Below are 19,904 nucleotides of genomic sequence, written 5' to 3'. Positions count from 1 at the left end.
AAAGAAATGTCTGGGTGTGCAGTTGGCAGGTATGCACACAAGATGTGGATGAGTGCGTCCCTTGTTTTTTGTCCATCACTGCACCTCACAGGTGAGTTATGCTTTGCTTACCATTTTAGACATGAACAAAAAAAAAAACTACAACACTGCCATTGTTGTCATCATATTACATCAAATTTTAGCACAAAATAAATTAAACAAAGACAAAAACTTCTATGCACCCAGCTTCACTTTTTTGGTTGACAGGCGATCTCTGGAATCTGCAGCGCGGAAACGTCCCACTGGTCACATTTATTCTGGTTATTCTGGATCATTTGTCACTAAATTACTGTGAGAATACTTAAATCACCTGCTTCTTTCTTCCATTGTTATTCGTCGTAACTCATTCTTTCTTGATGCAATGCATTTCAAATCCAGTAATCGGAACACCGACTTCACTGTCAGAGAAAAGTTAAGACCCCAACATGATAAGTTGAAAATATAAACATGAAAGTACGCTTTTACATGGCAGTTAAAAGTTAACGTTGTGTCGATGGCAAAAGCATTTCAATGACGTTTGCATTTCCCTGATTGCAATGTGTAATACAGAATAAGTTGATAGAGATACATATCGGCTTTAAGTGTCAGAGCATGAACAAAAATCAATTCAGAGGAACAGCTTACTCATATGTGCTCATTTCTTTTCCTTTTTTTTTTAAATTCTGACGGACACTTCAGTTGCATTTTCCTTTGTGTGTCTCCTGAACCTTTGATCATCTATCAGAGGTGGGACAAGTCATTGTATTGCAAGTCACAAGTAAGACTCAAGTCTTTGGTCTCAAGTCCCGAGTAATGACAGGCAAGTCCCAAGTCGAGTCAAAAGTCCTAACTTTTGAACGTTTGAGTGTCCTAAACAAGTCATTAGCCCTCTTCACCAAATGATGAAATGCCATTTAAACAGAGTGAAAATCTGTTACATTTACACAAATCATGATTTCTATTTAAATCGTTTTATTTAGCCTAGCCTACTTCTTAAAATAAAATAAGAAACAATACCAGTGTGACTGATTCTTCTTTTTTTTCTTTCAATTTTCTTCTCTGAATCATATGGCCCTAAAATAACAAATTGAAAGCTCAAGTATTTTCGAGTCATTAGGCTCAAGTCCAAGTGAGGTCAAGAGTCATTGGTAATAAAGTCCAAGTCGAGCAGCAAGTCTTTCGTGAATTTGTCATGTCGAGTCCAAAGTCATCAAATCTGTGACTCAATTCGAGTCCAAAGTCACGTGACTCGAGTCCACACCTCTGATTATCTTCGCCTGTCCTTATGGGCCTGTGTCTACATCTCTTTTTGCACTGGCAGCGCCCCCAACCTCCATTTCAGAGCGCTTCCATCAAAGCTTGAAACAGTTATACAACAAAGATTTATTGAAACGTCAGCTAAAAGACAAATGGAAAAGTATTAAAAGCAAGAATGTTGGCAGATCATGACTATAATAGATGACTAAAGATAGTTAAGTACCAAATGTCTGCTAGCATGTTAGCCAAAGCAACATCATCTTTTATTGCTATATCAGGGCTGGCTTTGCTCTGGTGTCCTTCTGCCCCCTAGTGGTCAGACTTTGCCTAATGTTGCTTTAAGTCCTCAGTACTTAATTACTTCCCTTTCTTTGTACTTTACCGTATTACCACACCCCTGAGGACAATGAAGAATCAGGGGGTAATGTAAGTCGGAGCAAACGGAATTACCGTATAGCATTATAGCTTATAGCATTTTTCTTTAAGCTAACGTACACTGGAGTGAGGGCTGTTATAGAGGCGAGAGTTCGCCATTCTCCATAGCTGCTGAGTCCAATCGAACGTTATGGGCCCTTCACGGCTTTCCGAGTCATTGTCTCTGAAGCTGTATGTGCTGACGTAGGAGCTGCCTGTCCATCTAAAGGCCATTTGCCTGCTCCATTAGCTCTTATGCATGTGTGTGAGTGTGTATGTGTGTGTGTGAGTATTATTGTGTTTGTGCTTGTTTGTCTTAACACAGGTTTAGCAACCCAGACTATTTAGAGGCTAAGCTATCGTCAGCGCTTTATTGACAAGAGAAAAGCTTTGGCTCTGATTCCGACGAACGGAGATATAACAAGACAAAGAGGAGCGGCAGACGCTGTGAACACGTTTAACTGTGTGACATTTTAATCATGACTCATTAATAACAAACATGTTTTTTCTTGAGTTGAAATGAATGTAATGTGGCAGTGCGAGTCCTGTGTCAGAACTTCAGATGGATGATGGTCAAAACCTTCTCCTTCAGCATCAAACAGCGGGCTAATGGCCTTTCAACAGCGGGCAGCCGTCTGTAATTACGGTACAGGTTTTTTGACGACATCCTCCTCACAAGAAAATAACACAAGATGAAACTGAAAAGTAAAAACAAAACGAGCACAAGAGGGATATAACTCAACAGGCTAAGAGGAGGAGACAGAGGAGTTATAAACGAAGAACAGAGAGAGGGAGGAGGAGGAGGAGAAGGAGGAGGCGTGCGGCTTTGCAGTCATTAATTAGCCTGTTAGCTAGGGCCCGGGCGGTGCGGTCAGGGCCTGTGCCTTTGTGGGCCTGAAGGAAATGGGCCACATATGAGAGCCATTATAGGGACCGACTTAACAAAGACACATGCCTGTCAGCCACCAGGCTGGGCTGGGCCGCTCTGCCTACGGCACACAAAGGGCCCACCATCGCTCTGTGTGTGTGTGTGTGTGTGTGTGTGTGTGTGTGTGTAAGGATGTTTGTGTGCTTTTTGAGCAAGTGTGTGTGACAGGGGAATCTATATAAACTTTCCACATGTTTCAATTTATGCACCAATATCAACTGTCTCTGTTCTAAGTTAATATCAGATGTCTGTGTGTATGCATGTATTGACACTTTCTGTCGTATTAAAAACAGTATTTCAGTGCATTTCCTCACATGTTTGTGTGTGCATGCATGCCTGTGTGTAACCGTATCTATCAGAATGAGGCCTTCGGAAGCATTTCTTTAACCCGTGGACATCCCCTGCTGGCTCTCCACACCATTTAAAACCACATGACAGGAAACCTGGGTCACTTTGAACTATGCCCCCCCCACCTCTTACAACACCCTCGCCGACAAACACGCTGACACTATCCATATACGGAAGAGAAAGGAGCAAACAAGGCAGAAAAAAGGATTGAAAACAAACCCCCCCCCCCCACACTGGGTTTTCATCATCCTTACTCATAAATCAGACGCAGATAAGACTCTGTTTTATTGCTGATCCATAAAACTTTCCAAACAGATGATAAAAAGTCATAAAATTAATGCTAATTAATTGCCGAATGTCGGTTAACTTTATATGCTGCGATGATGCAACGCAACAAGTCTGAGCTGAACGCTGCACATCAGGAAAACGCAGTTATTCCATTTTTCTTTTATTAAGCAAAATATTATTTTTATTGTAATATCGTTTCCATCTGGACAATGTTGAGTGTTCAAATGATGATATGAGCAACATCAGGCACTCTTTAAAAAGTGGCTTCACCACACTGAGGCCTATTCTTCTCAGCTGAAACAGTAGCATTCGGTCAGCTCCTCTGAGTATTGGCCTGAGAGGAGCTCAGGTCTGGATTTGATAAGTGGAAACAGACCGGCGCAGCGCTGCCTGTGTGTTTAAAGCCAACACACATCCGACACAGCGTAAACAGGCCGTACCCCAGCGACTAAGCCCTGGAGCTCAGCCATAATAATTCTAAACCTCTGTACAGTAGATCGACCATATGCTCCTCGCTAAGCTGCTAGAAATGCTATTGTTTAGAAAATAACAAGAAGTTGTTGCACACCCAGCTGTTATGCATGAAATATTTGAGTCACATTTCATTGAAAGTGCGTTCTTTGTTTTGCTTTCTTCTGCGGATTTAATTCTGCATCGTTACTAAACAGCGGATCGAAGTCATCCAGTGCATGTTAAAATAAATTCACTCAGATAATATGTGTGAAACAAGAGATATGCAGGCGTAGGTTTCACCTGAATTTACAGCAGATGCTTGTAAAGCTTTACATGATAACACGCTGCTCTCAGGAGCTATTTTCTGCGTATCCCTTCATCCTCAAAACCAAACATGACACAGTATCCATGCTTCACAGCGTGGAAGAGGATCCGAGTACAAGGAGGAGGTTTTTATGGTCTCGCTCTCCCCTGGGGCTCCAAGGCCTAATGAAGTCCGATCCGAGCTTTATTAAGATCCGAGGGTGCGGCCTCAAAGAAAAAGAAGGGGGGGGGGGGGGGAGAGAGAGAGAGAGAGAGAGAGAGAAAACAAGCCCTCGTTAACTAGATCTCACCTCCGGAGCGCAGGGACATGATGGGGGGTAAAACAGAGCGCGGGATGAGACTGAACCGGTCTCCGCAGCAAGTGGATTCTGATTGTCTCACACTGCAGATATTTATGCAGCTTCAATTCAACCACTTGAAAAAAATAAACCAATGAAACACAAGCTGGCTAACCTCCCACATCTGCCCCAGCGCGCAGATTAACCAGCACTGGCTCACAGCTGGTGAGTATGTATATGTGAAGCGTCCATTTGTGATTAATGTCACAAAGATGTAGAAGTAAGGAGAAAATAGAGGAAAAATCAAAGTAAACAAAGAAAGGAAAAGGGAGTATAAATGAAACAACAAGTGATGCTTTTTTTCTGCATGTTTCTGTCTTGGTAAACATTTTCTCTTTCTTTTTTTGCCAACCTTTTATTGTTTGTTTTTTTTATCTGTTGTTGCTCAGTTTGAGAGCTGGGGAGAATGGTAAACAGAAGAAACAGCAGACGTTTAATGTGAGCGCAGAAATACGAGCGGTGGAATAAAAACTTACTGATTTAAACAGACAGAGAGACGAGTACATGCAGGGCAAAAGAGAGGAAACACATGTTGATGAATAGACAACTGGAGAGAGAGAAAGAGGAGGAGGACACCCGGAGGACTCTGGGATATTGATCTGTGTGTGATCGATGCAACAGTAAATGATCCAGCCATAACCAGGGCAATTACTGGGTCATCGTTGTGTGTGTGTGTGTGTGTGTGTGTGTGTGTGTGCGTGTGTGTGTTTATCTAGAGAGCCTCAGTGTCAGTGCGAGACTTGTGTGGTGTAACTGTCGAAACCTCTCAAAAGCAAGCAAAACATAAAAGAAAAGGTCACAACCTCTCATGTTATTGTTGTTGTCCAATCACACAAGGCTCAATAATAAAGGAAGAGGAGGGACAATAGGCACTTAGATCATCAGGAGGGACAACAACAGAAAAGAAACTAACAGCATCCTTAAGGAGGCGGATGCAGAGAGGACAAAAAGACAGGGGAAGAAATGAGGACAATCTGCAGAGGGCAGAAGAGGTCAGACCAAAAAATGTGAGGCATGAATGAGAGAAATGTGTGAGAGAGTTTGTGTGTGTGTGTGTGTGTGTGTGTGTGTGTGTGTGTGTGTGTGTGTGTGTGTGTGTGTGTGTGTGTGTGTGAGTAGTAGGAAAAAGTTGTGCTCCCACACTAACCTGGATCTGTTGTTGGAGAATGTTGATCTTGTGCTGCTGCTGCAGGAGCTGCTGCTGTTGCCTGGCGATCTGAACCAACACAAAAGGAGAGAAAAAATGTAAATCAAGCCATTATGAGTATTATATTGACAAGAATGTAACGCCTCGGGGGCGCCGGGAGCCTAGTGGTTGGTGCACGTGCCCCATGTACAGACGCTGTAGTCCTCATAGTAATTCTGTGTTTTACATCCTCGACATCATCATTGTTTATACAATAAAACAACAGTTTCATCACTGAGGAAAAATTTAAACTAAGGACTCCAATGAGAACATTATGTATTTCAACTTTCTTGTTTTAGCACATCTTCAACAAGTATGCATGTGGTGGCGGGTTGTTGCATAAAAAAAGGTTTTATTTATACTTTGCCAAACCCAGACAGCGTGCTGTTTTTTTGCCAGTTGTTGCTTTTTCATCATTTTAGAAAACACTTCATTGCTAAATAAATCAACATTTTCAGGACTTAACATCAAAGGGAAATAAGTGTCAGCTGATATGCATCTTCTTAAAACTACAAAATAAAATGGGTAAAAACCCCAAAATGAAAAATGTAAACGAGTTAAAATTATGCATAAAAAGGAAGAATTACAGGAAAAATGGAATGCATACAATTATCATTTAAAACAATGGTAGGCTCATTCAAAATCAAGTTCAGGAAGTATTTGACCTCTAAAGGTGAAAGTTGAACAACCAGAGCCTGAGAAAAGCCTGTGATATAGGTCAGAAACCTGAATGTAGTGTACATGAGACAGGAGGAACAGTAGCAGTGAGTTAGCTGTCTGTTTGACCTCAGATTTTATCTCAAAGGGCCTCAGCTCAGTGTGGATGCAAGAATTCAAAGCAATTAACAGCAGGAAAAGTTTCTGAACAAGTCTCTTAACTGACACTGAGGCTGCATGATTGACATGTTTACTAGTTCGACGAGCATTACCCAGCATGCATCTGGAACCTCCCCCCCACCCACAAACCCATCGGCACTCATGGACAGGAAGGGCAATTGTCGTGTTTCCCTCCTCTGTTGTTTTGATGTTAAAACATCTAATAAAAAACATCTGAAGTCAAAAGTTAAAGGGATGATTCTCAGCCAGTAGCGTGAGGTTTAAATCCTTAAAGGGGCAGCATGTCAACATTTGGCCCCGCCCACTCTGAGTCAGAAAAGTAAAGCAGCTGCGTCTATTTTTTTTGTTGAGTAGTCTTTAGTGTATTTATTCTGAAATGTAATTACAGGCTGCTGAATGGGAGGCGGCGCCCCATTTGCACACATGTCATATTTCATTAAAGGCAGATTTCTCAGGGTTTGTCTGTAGGGCATTATCCTATCAAGTCTCAACAGCCAAATGACTGGCTGATATTGGAATCTGTCTCTCTTTTCACTCTCTCCATCCTCGCCGTGCCTTTGTGGAGCCGTGAGAGAGGTGGAATGTGTTGTGATGGGAGATGTGGACTTGTCTAAACAGAGCCTGTCGCACGTCGACCTACAGTAACGTGTCAGAAAACAGAAAAACAAAGAGCAACTCACCTAAACACGTCAATGCCTCGTGTCTCTCTTTTTCACTGTCACACTAATTATTTCACATCGGACACCTGACACCTCTGTCACACACTCACATTCTTTAAAAGTGTTCTTTTGTTTTCACAACCTGGCTTTTAATGTGAAAGTTTTCACCTTCATGACATTCATCTATAATTACATTTTTACAAACAAATATCAGAAACACAGAAAGATTACTATAATCAAGTCCAAACGCTGTTTTTGGACGTGAACCATCAAGCAATCATACCTGTGAAACTATTAAACCCCAGTGACAACATTCGATTTAGAAAAATGAAACCAGTGTGGAAGTGCAGTTCCTCGAGTGACCACTTGAGGCTGGCTCTAAAAGCCAATGGAATCCAGTTCACACCCACATTAAAATGCCCATTTATACAGCAGAAATAAACATGTTTACAACAGACAGTTTGGGTCTGTATAGGTTTTGTCTTTATTCTTACACACTGTACTGGTATTTAATTGTTTAATTAGTTACTTGTCTCAGCTCCACCTTTTGCCTGTTCCTAGATTGATCAAAAATTAGGTGGAGAAAGAATTTCCAATATGGTGACCGTCATCGGTTGGCTTTGACCCGCCTCTTACATCACCATTGGGTGACATCACTGAGACTTATTTTACACACATTAAACATCTTAGACAACTCAAGGGTTCCCAACCGGGGAAACACATCATGTATTAAAGGTAAGGGGTTCTGATACTAATACAAGTTTAGGTAAACAATATAAAACATTTTAATAAGACCTTTACAGGTACATGTGAGGAATATTTACCAAAATAAAAGTGTTTTTTTTATGTGAATGTAACACCTAAGGCCTAATAGAAAATATTAGAGAAAACATCTAAAACTATCTGAAGCATTCATTTTGCATCGTGTTTATTTACACAGAATGTATGACATTGATGTAAACAGACTTAAGAGAAGGTTAGAGCTACTTTATTAATGTAAATACAGGAGGTGGAGGGTCGGGACTGCTGTGTGGACTGCAGAATTGCTTAGAAAGCAAATAAGCAAATATATACTGTATCATGTCACACGAGATGCAGCTGTGTCCGTTGTTTCAACCATCGCACCTCTTTAGTTTTCAGACAACTGCATTCAGTCTCTTATCAAACACACGGGCGGCAGTAAGCTAAAGATGTTTGGTTCAGTGTTAGAAAGCTACGTTCGTCCCCATTTAAACTCTCTGTACCTGTTCCTGCTGCTGCCTGGCCAGCTCCATCTGTTGTCTCTGCTTCTCCAGCTGTGAGGCGGCCATCTTTTTTTGCTCGTCATGGGCGGAGAGGAGCTGCTCCCTCAGACTGATCAGCTGACCGATCATGGTGGAGAGTTGGCGCTCCTTCTCCTCCAGCGACTCTGGAGTACCTGGAAGGGATCGAGAAGAAGGTGGTGAAAATCTAGACACTGCTTCAGACATGAAGTTACTTTAAAAAATAGATACAAGTTCTATTTTTAAGTCAGCTGTAAGAGGGTGATTTAAAGCCAAGATTTAGGGTTTCAGTATTTGTGTTCCTCATTAGCCGGAGCAGTTTTGAACCGTGTACTAATTGGGCAAACCACCTGTTTCACATAAGTTCTGTTCCTGTAAACCCAAATAGGAACAAAATATCATTCAGAAATGTGGGGAGCGTTTTTGAGTAGGTCCTGAAGAAAGCCATGACTGAAACCAGTTTTCTTCTTTGGCATGAAATATAAGATTTAATTTGTAGAAAATCCCCAATACAAAGAAACTCCAACAAGTTGTTTCGGCCAACGTCACCGAAAAATCCTTTTTCAAATACTCCCACCCCCACTTCCCATAAATCATCCGGCTTGTCGTAACATCTCACTACTTATTATCTCCCGTCTTGTCTCGGCGTGCCATCAGTGTGTATCACTTAGTGTCTGCACCCAAGAACAATAAAAACACTTAGAGTTAACCTTTGGAAATAAGTAGCTGTTACAGGCTTTTGTCAGCTTTATGATTTTAAGATTCTTGGGAGTTTTTTTTACTTTGCCATCAGCCTTACCTCACCATCATTTCACAATCAACCTCTGTGGGGCGTTAAGTCACAAACTCTTAACTCTAGAGTTCACAATAAATCATTGGAGGTTTCTTTTTTAAGATTCAAAAAAGTCTTGAATAGATTTGTCACAGCCAACAATAACAAAAAAATAACTGTGTTTCCTAACGTGTCATTTCTTGGGGGGACTACAGTGGGGGGCTCATCATGTACTGAGCATTGTAAACTTATATCTCATCCAATGAAATGCCTCTTCCACTTCTGAGCGCCAGCGTCTTTTTCTCAATTGTTTTCAGTGAGTAGAGAGCGTTCGCAGCAGAAAGCGGCCGCCTGGAGAAAAATGAGCGACCAGCGTCTTTTCATCCAAACGCATCGCCTTTTTTGTACGGCCACTCTGAGGTTTCATGCCTCTTTATCTTTCTATTTTATAAACAGTCTGTGATGGGACACAAAGGCTTATGCAGCTGAAGAAGGTCTCATTCTTTTTCAACATGGACAAACGTGTTTCCTCTTGAACCCGGACTACACGTTGAAAAACTTGGAATGTGTATAAAACTTCCAGCAGCATGCACAAGTTATTCCTCCTCTTACAGAAGCAGCACATTGTGTGATGATGGAACAAAAAGCCCCTCGGGGAATCAGCATCCACACTATACGGCACGGATGGAACAGCACGGCCTGACCCTGGAGCTGCTGTTGATGTTGTGTGTCTGTTTTTGTGGCTCTCTGTGTATTTTGTGAATGTGTATCACTCACGGCCATCATGATCAGGAACTCTTGATTGTGTGCGTCTGTAGATTGTATCGTTTTGAAGCACCAAAAAGTGTTCTGAAAATGTTTCCAAATGTCTTGATGTAAGTATATGAAGTTGTGAGCTGCTACATGGTACACATCCACACTGAAGTCTATCTAGTTTAGAAGTTCTTGCTCTTGTGTGTGCGTGTGTGTGTGTGCGTGTGTGTGTGTGTGTGTGTGTGTCTGTGTATGTGTGTGTGTGTGTGTGTGTATGTGTGTAAGGTCTTGCCCTGGGGCCATGTAGGGAGGTTGCAGGGTGGCCCCAACACTACCTGCATACTAACAGAGTCTCCATTGTAGTCCTGTCAGGCCCCTATTGTACCCCAGACTGGCCCCCGCACACACACATTCACACCCACACACACACACACACACACACACACACTCAAAGACACACACACACTCACACACACAGAAATTACCCCCTCAGCACCCCTGTATCAAAGGCAACATTCTCCTCTTCTTGTCTCTTTTTTTCAGGCTTTCATTCTTCCTTTTTTTTAAGGTTTTCCCCAAACAACCTCCCCATCAGTTACTCCACTTCACAGATCTCCCTGTGGCCTCTCCTCTCCTCTCCTCTCCTCTCTCCTGTCCTCTCCAGTCCTCCTATTTGTTTCCTCTTTTGCTTCCTTGATTCCTTTCATTTCTTTTCCTCTCCTTATTTAGTTCCTTCCCTTGGATCCTTTCCCCTCTTCCTCCCTCCTTTATGTAGCTTCCTTTTCTTTTTTCTTCTCTCTTGTTTTCACTTGAACCCTCCTCCGTCCTTTTGATCTCACTCTCCTCCTCAACTTTTATTCCCTCTCCACACCACACCTCCACTTTCCAATCCTTCCCTATCCGCTCCTTTTCTTCGCTCCTCTCACTACTCCTCTTCTCCCTTCTGTTTTTTTGTCCTCCTTCTTCAACCCTCCCTTAGTCTCTTTGGCCAATTCAGTCTTGCAACACTGATGGTTACTTTATAATGCTGTCACATCTTAAACACACACACACACGTCTTCCTCTACCCCTACATTCCTCTCAGAGTAGTAAAGCCTATTGTGTAATTGCAACAACTGCGATTACAGCTCCATGATTCATCTTTGTGGATTACTGGTTGTGCATTCCGTCTTGCGTTCCTTTAACGCTTCTGGCACCAATGATCATCTCAGACGTTTTCCGCTTTCACTCCATCAGGATTATTCCCAACACCTGCTGAGGGCAGCAGCCAACACACAAAGACATTAACTGTTTTCTCTCTCTGAATGAAGACAGAAAGGAGGAGCATGGTGTCAGGACTTCTGCACCAGGAGTTTGGCCTTTTTTTCACTGATTGCATCATGTTTGGATTTGCAGGAGAATTGAATTGAGAGAACCAAGTATATCAATTACTTTTTATACAAGGTTTTAGTTTCTCAAATACAAGTACAAAAAAAAACAACCTGATAATAAGAGGCTTCTGTGGCTTTGTCCTTTTTTGTGTTGTATCGTCTGCAATGTCACTTCCATTTACCGGTTAAATGAGTTACTAGTTATTGCTTGTTATCAAAATATATATGATAAAAGATATGGCCAAATCTTGTCCAAACCCCTGCCCCCAACCCAACGACCCTGAAGATACAAACATGGCATGATAAAAAAAACATTCAAATACACAAAACATTCCTCACGCATGCAAACACAAACTCACACCATCACACGTCATGACGGCTCAGGACGCCTGGAGCTTCTAGCAAACCCTCGTGTTTCATGACGGCTCTGTCAGCCAAACTCGCAGCATTCCTCAGTGTGACTAAAACCTCCTCTCAGTGTCGCACCAAAACAAACACTCTGAAACTTGACTTCCCATCAGCCCCTGCAGCCCCGAGACGAACACGGTCACTTCATTTAGTCAAAACCAAAACACGAGTCATAATCTCCTCCGGGGAGCGATGATATCAGACTGAATCTGCAAACATTCAGGTTTACTGTACACGGTTTAATCCTGCTCTGAGTCAGGCTCAAAAAAAAAAATATCCATGTAGATAGAAGTAACTGATATCAGTTTTTCTTGATTTGATGTGTTATTGAGCTGCCAGATGTGACAGAACACTCGAACACTTTCTAACCATCTGTTCTAATTAAAGCTGGCTGCAGAAGCACAGGAAGTCACATACACACCCATTCAAATAAAAAGTTTACAACCTGGTACAAAGAATGAAAAAGGTCTGATTAGCTCATGTCTCGATCACACACACTATACAAGGGGGGTGAATTTTTTCATAACTCATCTGCTTTGATTTTATGAACGATAAGAGTTATTCACAATAAGGTGAACAATAAGGTGACATGATTGACAGGTGGGCGCGATGTAACGGTTTGTCAGGAGGCTTAAAACCCGCCTCAGCTCCAGCTCTCAGCCTGTCTTAAGGTTGACTGAAAGTTAGGCTGAGACAGCATTTCCAACATGGCGACCGCCATCGATGAAACTCCAAAAGTCCCCTGCAGTAACAGATGGGTGACGTCACTCAGGCTTACGATACAATACACCTTGTTATCCTCTTGGGGAAATTTGTCTTGGACTTAAAGTGCTGCCAAACAGTCAGCTGCTTCCACTCAAATCAATAAATAAAAACAATAGAAAAACCACATCCACACATAAAGAAAAAGCTATACCAATAAAAAACAACACAACATATATTGCACATTACCCATACTGCACAAGATCTGAAAAAACACAGCATGAGAGATAAAGTAAAAAAGGTAAGAAAATATAAAAAGCATACAGGGACACCATGTCGCTATTGCACAACCCACACAGCCTTACAAAACATTATTCAGACATTTGATTGACTTGGGAACAAAAGAGTTGGTCCTTTAATATTGACAGTCTATGGTTTGACTCTTTAAAAATGTATGTTGAACATTAAGTGTGTTGAAGATCATTTGTGGAGACCTAAGAATAAAAAAAGGAGGTCATCAGTTGTCTTCACCCTAAAAATAACTGTGAGTGGACAAATAGGTTCAGGTTGTTGTTGTGTGAGCGGACACAGAGCAACAGTTGTGTTTGTGTATTTAGGTCAGACAGACCGGCCTTTACTTCAGCCATCGAGAAAGAAAAGAGTCCTGAATTCAATCAGAGTCACAATGCAGCTGGAAAAAGCAGAGACATCTGTGTGTGTCTCTATGATCATCTACTTGCACGCCTGTAATAGTGCGTGCTATATTTATACCCTTTTATTAGTGTCTTGAGCTAACACAGAAGAAATTGATGTACTGCACATTCCAGCTTTAAGACGAGGACAAACACATGGCTCTCTTGAGTCTGACTGACTTCACTGAACCTCAAAATGTGTTTATGAAGATCACAACAAGGTTATCTGTTGTGCATCGCCATGCAAACTTCATTAATCAGTCAGAAATTTTGAATTATATAATGCACTTAAAAATAAAGATGCATGAAGTTTTGATTGACCACAGTAAAACTAATGTTGTGTCCTACTGGTTAGTAAAATTAATATGAGACTTAAAAGGCAGGGTTGGTGATTTTAGAAAACTAGCATGATTTTAAAAGCAGCATTTCCTCAGTGCTCCGTCTACACCCCTTCCCCTCTGTGCGCCCTCAAAAGCCACGCCCCCTCACTTACATGCACGGGCGCCGTTGCTCCTGAAGTGGACCTCAGCTCATCTCTTGTATTGTGTAGAAACTTCGTCGTCTCATTTAGCGGTAAGTAAACTCACAGTATAAACTCTGTCTTTGGTGATGCGCTTTGAGTGTGAACGCAAGCAGTAGAGAACGAGCAGAGAGACAGGGAGTTGGTTCATCAGATTGGTACCTTGTGGCAGACATTGGTCAAAGTTTTTACAGGTTTACAACTGCTACAGATGACTGATTTTCTTCGTTCCTTTTTTAGAGCACATGAGTTATTAATTTCTGTCAGGACCTAAAGACAATTTCAACCAGAATCTTAAAAAGTGGAGAAAATTACCAACCCTGTCTTTAATGCTTCTCTGTGGTGTTTCTGACCTCCAGTCCAGCTGTTTAACATTCTCACACAGCCGCCATTTTCTTGCTTTTATGGGGTTGATGAACTGAATCTGAAACAGCCACATGCTAATCGCTCATTATAATTAAGGCTCGGGCAGCAGACCCCGAGGCCCTACATGAGAGTATATGTCTATATCTCCGGGTTGTGTTTGCCATGACACTTTGCACCACCATAAGGTCAGGAGAGAAAGCATACTTCAACATTTCTTCACCTTTGTCTCCTTCTCTGCTTTAGTCCTGCTATGTGGATTATCTGAGTGTCGACGAGGAACACTTATCTGCGAGCGAAGAAACATCTTTAAATTCTTAATGTAATGATGGAGGAGTTAGACATGTATGAAAGAAACCTCAAACTGAAAAAGCAATACCATTGAATTGAGTGATAGAAAAAAAACTCAAAGCACGGTCAGAAAAAATCTCAATAATTTTTAAATGAAATGTGATACAAACAGACTCATTGCACACAACATGTAAGTCGAAAGCTGAATAGCCATGTACTTCAAATTTAGAGTGGAAAGCGAGAAAAAGTGTGTGTGCGTTTGTGCTCTTCTTAGGAGATACAAAAAAGGATTTATAGGCTTTATGCTTTTCTTCACAAAAGTATTTAGTGATATGTAGCCGAGGTTGAGACGCGGAGGTCACCTGAGAGAAGTCGATTCTGTTTCTCTCTTTGAGTCTGCGGTAATGAACCAACGAGAAATCTTAAAGTCTTCCCGCAGAATGCAAAGAGACGTAACAAAAATAAAAACGACAGAAGGCAACACCGCGAAGGTCTGTGAGGAGGCTGATCCGGCACTTGACCTGGATTTAGAGGAGATATCACACTTCAGTCACAACAGACACCGATCCAAAGAGATTTCAATATTTAATGGAACTGTTTGATTTACTTCAAAACCAATGTATGTCACATGAAGTGAGCTTTCACAGCAATAGTTCAACAAGCTTCTCGACTTTTTTAATTTCTGTATTCACACTAACACAGACCGAGTGATCCGAATGTAACTGATGCCAAGTGACACTCAAGACGAGGTGTCAGAGTGTGTGTGTGTGTGTGTGTGTGTGTGTGTGTGTGTTAGATGAGTCCGTCCTACAGTAACAGTGGGTGCTGTTCTGCAGCAGACGGCTCTCTGTCGTCTCCTTTTTTCCCGACTTTCCACAGAGGAAATGCTTCCCATTTCAGCAGCAGACGATCATAAACGCTTTCTCTCACTGAGTGGAGTTGAGCGCAGAGACATTGGCGACTAATGTTACAGAAAAACTCAACATTAACAGAGTCCGCTCTCAGTGGAAGGGGAAAGGTTTATCATACTTTTCTAAAAGTGTTTTTTATTTTATTTTAATGTATCTCTTATTATTGTGTTTAACCTTTATTTAACCAGGAGAAAACTAAAATCTATTTTCAAAGAAGGTCCAGCTCAACACAGGCAACAGCTCAGTGAAATCAAAAGTTCCCAACCAAACAAATATAATATGAGATACAAGATGACAATACATCAACAAGACATGAAATAACAAGTTAAACCAGCAAATATTGGTCAAAATCAACCACAGTCCAAAATAAAAAGCAGGCAGAACATCTAGAGCCAGATGATTCTGCCTCCAAGTCATTTAAAAAAAATCACCTTAAAAAGCCTCCAATGAGAGCGGCTCGTTAACTTTGAGCTCTTTTACTCATTTGTTCCAAGTAAAGGGAGCAGCAAACTTCAAGGCCTTTTTTTCAGCTCTGACCTTTGGAACAAACAGTAAGAAAATGTTCTGGGACCGGAGAGTGTAAGTTCTTGGACTCTTCTGACTGATGTAGGTTGGAAGGTGCTCTAAGACAGACTTATAAATAGTCAGGGTGTAAAAGTCTTCATGTGGAACCCGGAGGACCGTCCAACACGTACATAAGGCAAACAATGATTTTATTTAACAGTTGTAAGCCGGTTCAAATCACCCGAGGCAGCAGCTGTTCTAAAGCGGCCCGACTATACAAGTAGAATGCACTGATTTGGCTAAAATGCAGTATGCAGAACAAATGCAAGATCTGCAGAATGCCAGAAATACCAGGATGTGGTACTGATTTTTTTTTTTAAATCACAGTATGCATCAGACCTTCTTCCACGCTTCTGTTTCCCACAATGCAAAGCGCCAGCTCAGAGATCCCCCAAGGGATTCTGATTGTTACTTTATGGTATGTGTGATTGATTTTCCAAAAAATCTTATAGTCTCCATTAAATGATTTAAAAAGAAATAGCATGTTTAGTTTTACATGTTATCAACAAGAGATGATGTCATTCTTTCTGCTCTATGATGATGATCATGTAGAATAGTTGATGTTTGTTTTCATACATGATGTTTTTGTCATGTGATCAAGATAAGGTAAGATACTGTTATTGTCCCGTTAGGTACTTTTTTCACAACTCCGTCAAAGTGCAGTTGCAACAAAAAAAATTAAGCACACACACACACACACACACACACACACACACACACACACACACAATATAGTAAATATTAAAAACTGCAGCGTAGTACGGAGCCCAGCCCAGCCTCCAGAACCAGAAAAAGAAAAACACATCATCCCTATCATGCAAATCCAAACTTAATGCCGAGCTTTTTATCTACACAGCATTTTAGTCCGACTTTCAGAAAGCAAAACATACATTCAAACATGAGGAGACTACAAACCTGCAACTTTTTATTCATACTATTTAAGCCGACTTCCTTTCTTTCTTTCACATGATGACGGGCCCTTTTCACTCGCCCTCTTTGCTGCTGTACAATAACAGTTTGACATGAAGATCCATCCAGGACCCAAACATTGTGCAGACACATCCACAAGATGTTTGCCTCAGTGCGATTTATAGCATCATAAATACAATTGGAGCATGTGCAGCCTCTCCCTTCACACACACCCTTTAATCAAAGTTACAATTATACCGTGCACTGTGTAAACCGGGCCCCTCTCCTCTGTCTGAGGTGACAGGTAGGCCTGCACACCGTTTTACTCCTCTGCTTTTCATATGCAGAAACATGCTGGGAGTAAACACATGCAGGAGAATTACAGCGTATCTGACCGTGTTTCACCCTGAATGAAGCCCCGCCCCCCAAGAGCTGTGCCATTTCTCTGCACATAGTATAAAGTTTGCTTATTTTATGCAGCTGTCATTTTTGGGTTGCGTCCTCAGGTAACGATGAGAAGGTTTTAGAAGAAGGAATTCTCCGTTCTTGCACACTTTCTTCTGTCTCACATTCTCTCTTTGTGTCCTTTGTTTCATTTATTTCGTAGCCTTCATCATTTCTTCCCTCTTTCTTTATCATCATCTCAGCTTCTTTTAGTTTACCTTTTTTCATTCAATCTTTGCCGCTATCTCTTTGCTTTTATGTATTTTTTCTTTCTTCCTCATGTTTTGCCTTTCTTTCTTTTATTCTATCTTTGGGTCTGTTTTAGTTTTTCTCTCCCTCAACTATTTTTCTGTCCCTTTTTTCTCTCTCTCTTTCTTACCTCACATTTCAGCTGTCTCTCCCCCCTTCTTTTTCCGCCTTTGTCGTTTTTCTTTATCGTCCACTTTCTTTCACTCTCTCTCCCTCATTTTCTTCTGTCTCTCTTGAGTTTGTCTCTTTCTTTCTCTCCTTCTCACCTTGTTTCAGTCTGTCTTTATATCCTCTCTATTTCCTTTCATTTTTATCGTTTCCCTTTGTCCTCACCTTCTTTTTGTCTTTCTTCTTTCACTCTATACCTCCCTCTGTATTTCTTCATACTCTCATTTTTTTCCTCTTACACACTTCCCTCTCACAGCCGTGAAATGATAATACACATAAAGTGGATTCTGGCCTTCTCGTGGACCGCTCTTACCTTTCACTTCCCCCAGCAGTTCGTTGGCATTCAGGCGGTCGACGCGTTCCTTCCACTCCTTAGAAAGGAGCCTCTCCATGCAGGTTGGTTCTACAAAAAGAGAGCGAGGACATTTACCTTCACTTTGATGCTTTTAGCAGCCTAACACACACGCAGATAAATGAAGACTTCAGGCCATGAAGAGGTAAGAGGACAAAGAGAGAGAGGGACCCCTCCCTCTGACTTGTTGGATTGATCAAAATGAGAAGAAGGCACTTTGTCCTGCTTCTCCTTTTTCCTTAAAATAAAGCTGCAGCAGCTCCCCAGCTGACCAGATGAGAATGTGACCATTGTTCTGAGACGGGCTCTCACTCGCGGCCGTCCTCTTTCTCGCAATGTGTCTCATATAGCCTCAGGATAATAGACATCAGCGACACGTGGTCTCATAAGATTCATAAGGTCTCATTTGTTCACTCGGAGTCCTGCTGTGAACTTTACTCAAACAATGGGAACTTTTTAAATTCTTCAGCAGGCAGATAGACGACACACACACACACACACACACACACACACACACGCACAGATATCGGCACATGTGCAGGTATAAGTCTTTGAGCGCCTGTGTCTGTTTGTTTCCATTTTATTCTTTCCTCAGTTTAAGACAGAAACAATATTTTAAGCTTTGTGATTTTTATTAGACAGCTAAAGTATGATTAACACGAGTGAATATAGTAGAGCTCCATCTGAGCCAGCAACAAGTTAGCATTGTGCTAATATTTAAGGTAAGGTCACTTTATTGGTACCCGTAGGTAGATTTGGTTTGAGGTGAGGGAGTCAGCGTCCTCTTGCACACAAACGACAGCACAGGTTTCTCTCAACAGAGAAAAGATCTTAGTAAAAAACAAGGTAGTAACCCATTGTAAGAATTAGACAAATTAGACTACAACATCAATCAAAGCAAGATCAGACTAAAGATGTACCACTGATCAATAAAACATGGAGCGAGGTAGAAATCAGTAAAAACAAGATTATATGTCAATTTTGGGCTTTTTGTCTTGGTGCCTTTATTGTAGAGATAGGACAGAGGATAGAGTCGGAAATCAGGGAGAGAGAGAGATGAGAATGACGTGCGGGAAAGGAACCACAGGTGGGATTCGAACCTGGGATGCCCGCTTGAAGGACTGTAGCCTCCATACATGGGGCGCGCGCACCACTGCGCCACCAGTGCCCCCAATTTGACCCATAATAAATATTTGAATAACAGTAGCCATTCTGCTCTCCTCTCAGTGTCTACTTAAAATAACTGTAAAGAGAAAAAAGTGCTTTTAATCCCGTCTGTTTATATTTTATTTGACTTGTAATGTTATAAACAATACAATCATCTTTGGTGCTGACTTCAACTTAAAAAGCCCAAATACTTCAGATTTATACGACATCAATGCCCATTTTGATTATGTTTATGATCCACATTTCAGAAGTAACATAAAGTATACAGTCCTCATGTTGTCTCTATGAAGTCTGGATGTTTTCATTATTACTTCAGATGCCATGTTTCTCTGAGAAGTTAGAGGGAATGCTAATCCTAAAAGAAACATTGCGTGCACAGACAACACTGAAATGTGAATGTCTCCTTTAAACAGTCTGACAGTGAATCTTTTGAGCTAATGGTTTGTTTAGATGAGATGTAAAATCAAGCTTGAGTTGCTCTTTTTACCTGTTGCAGGTCTGACAGCGACGTTGCTCAACAGACATTTTTTTATTAATTTAAATGGAAGTGGGTTTGCTCTATTGAAGTCATTCTTTAAGGTACTACTAACAACAGTTGACATCAAATCAAACAAGACTGAAAAATAAAGCGTTATTCATTTTCAGCAGTTTATTTCTCTTTTTTAAAGCTCCTGTGAGAAGTTTTTAACTGGTTATGAAACAGACTGAAGTTAATACTGATGCCTCTATATGGCCAACTGAAGAAATCAAGATCATCATCATGAAGATTTACAGTTTCTATGTTATCTTTAAAGCCTGATATCGCTGCCGCAGGGTAGGTGTCAGGCACGCCGATGGTTGAAACAATCACAACCACAAAGCAGGATGTCTATTTTTTTTTTAGAATTACTCAGCTAAGTAGATATGATCAGCAAGCACACAAAGGCCATTTTTTACCACAGGGGGCGCCAGAAATAC

At 41.3% G+C, this 19,904-nt stretch overlaps 1 protein-coding gene and 1 long non-coding RNA gene across 7 annotated transcripts in view; one reads left to right on the top strand and one right to left on the bottom strand.

Annotated features, from left to right (window-relative positions):
• LOC132972902 (transcription factor SOX-6-like) overlaps nucleotides 1–19,904 on the bottom strand; it is a 124,316-nt gene that overhangs the window by 39,313 nt on the left and 65,099 nt on the right. For 5 of the 6 annotated variants that reach the window (XM_061036044.1, XM_061036043.1, XM_061036041.1 and 2 more), the window contains 3 exons: nucleotides 17,742–17,831; nucleotides 8,295–8,467; nucleotides 5,516–5,584 (listed from right to left, as the gene is read on the bottom strand). In XM_061036044.1, the coding sequence (XP_060892027.1) occupies nucleotides 5,516–5,584; nucleotides 8,295–8,467; nucleotides 17,742–17,831 (332 nt within the window). The remainder of the gene's footprint in view (nucleotides 1–5,515; nucleotides 5,585–8,294; nucleotides 8,468–17,741; nucleotides 17,832–19,904) is intronic. The other variant, XM_061036045.1, reaches the window with a different exon arrangement.
• LOC132972904 (uncharacterized) lies at nucleotides 4,914–5,475 on the top strand. The gene is made up of 2 exons (XR_009672951.1): nucleotides 4,914–5,187; nucleotides 5,246–5,475. It is a non-coding gene; the product is annotated as an uncharacterized LOC132972904 (long non-coding RNA).

The sequence above is a fragment of the Labrus mixtus genome, chromosome 4, assembly GCF_963584025.1.
Source record: "Labrus mixtus chromosome 4, fLabMix1.1, whole genome shotgun sequence".
NCBI lineage: Eukaryota > Metazoa > Chordata > Actinopteri > Labriformes > Labridae > Labrus > Labrus mixtus.
The sequence above is the reverse complement of the archived record's forward strand: the minus strand, read 5'-3'. Positions and strand labels throughout refer to the sequence as shown.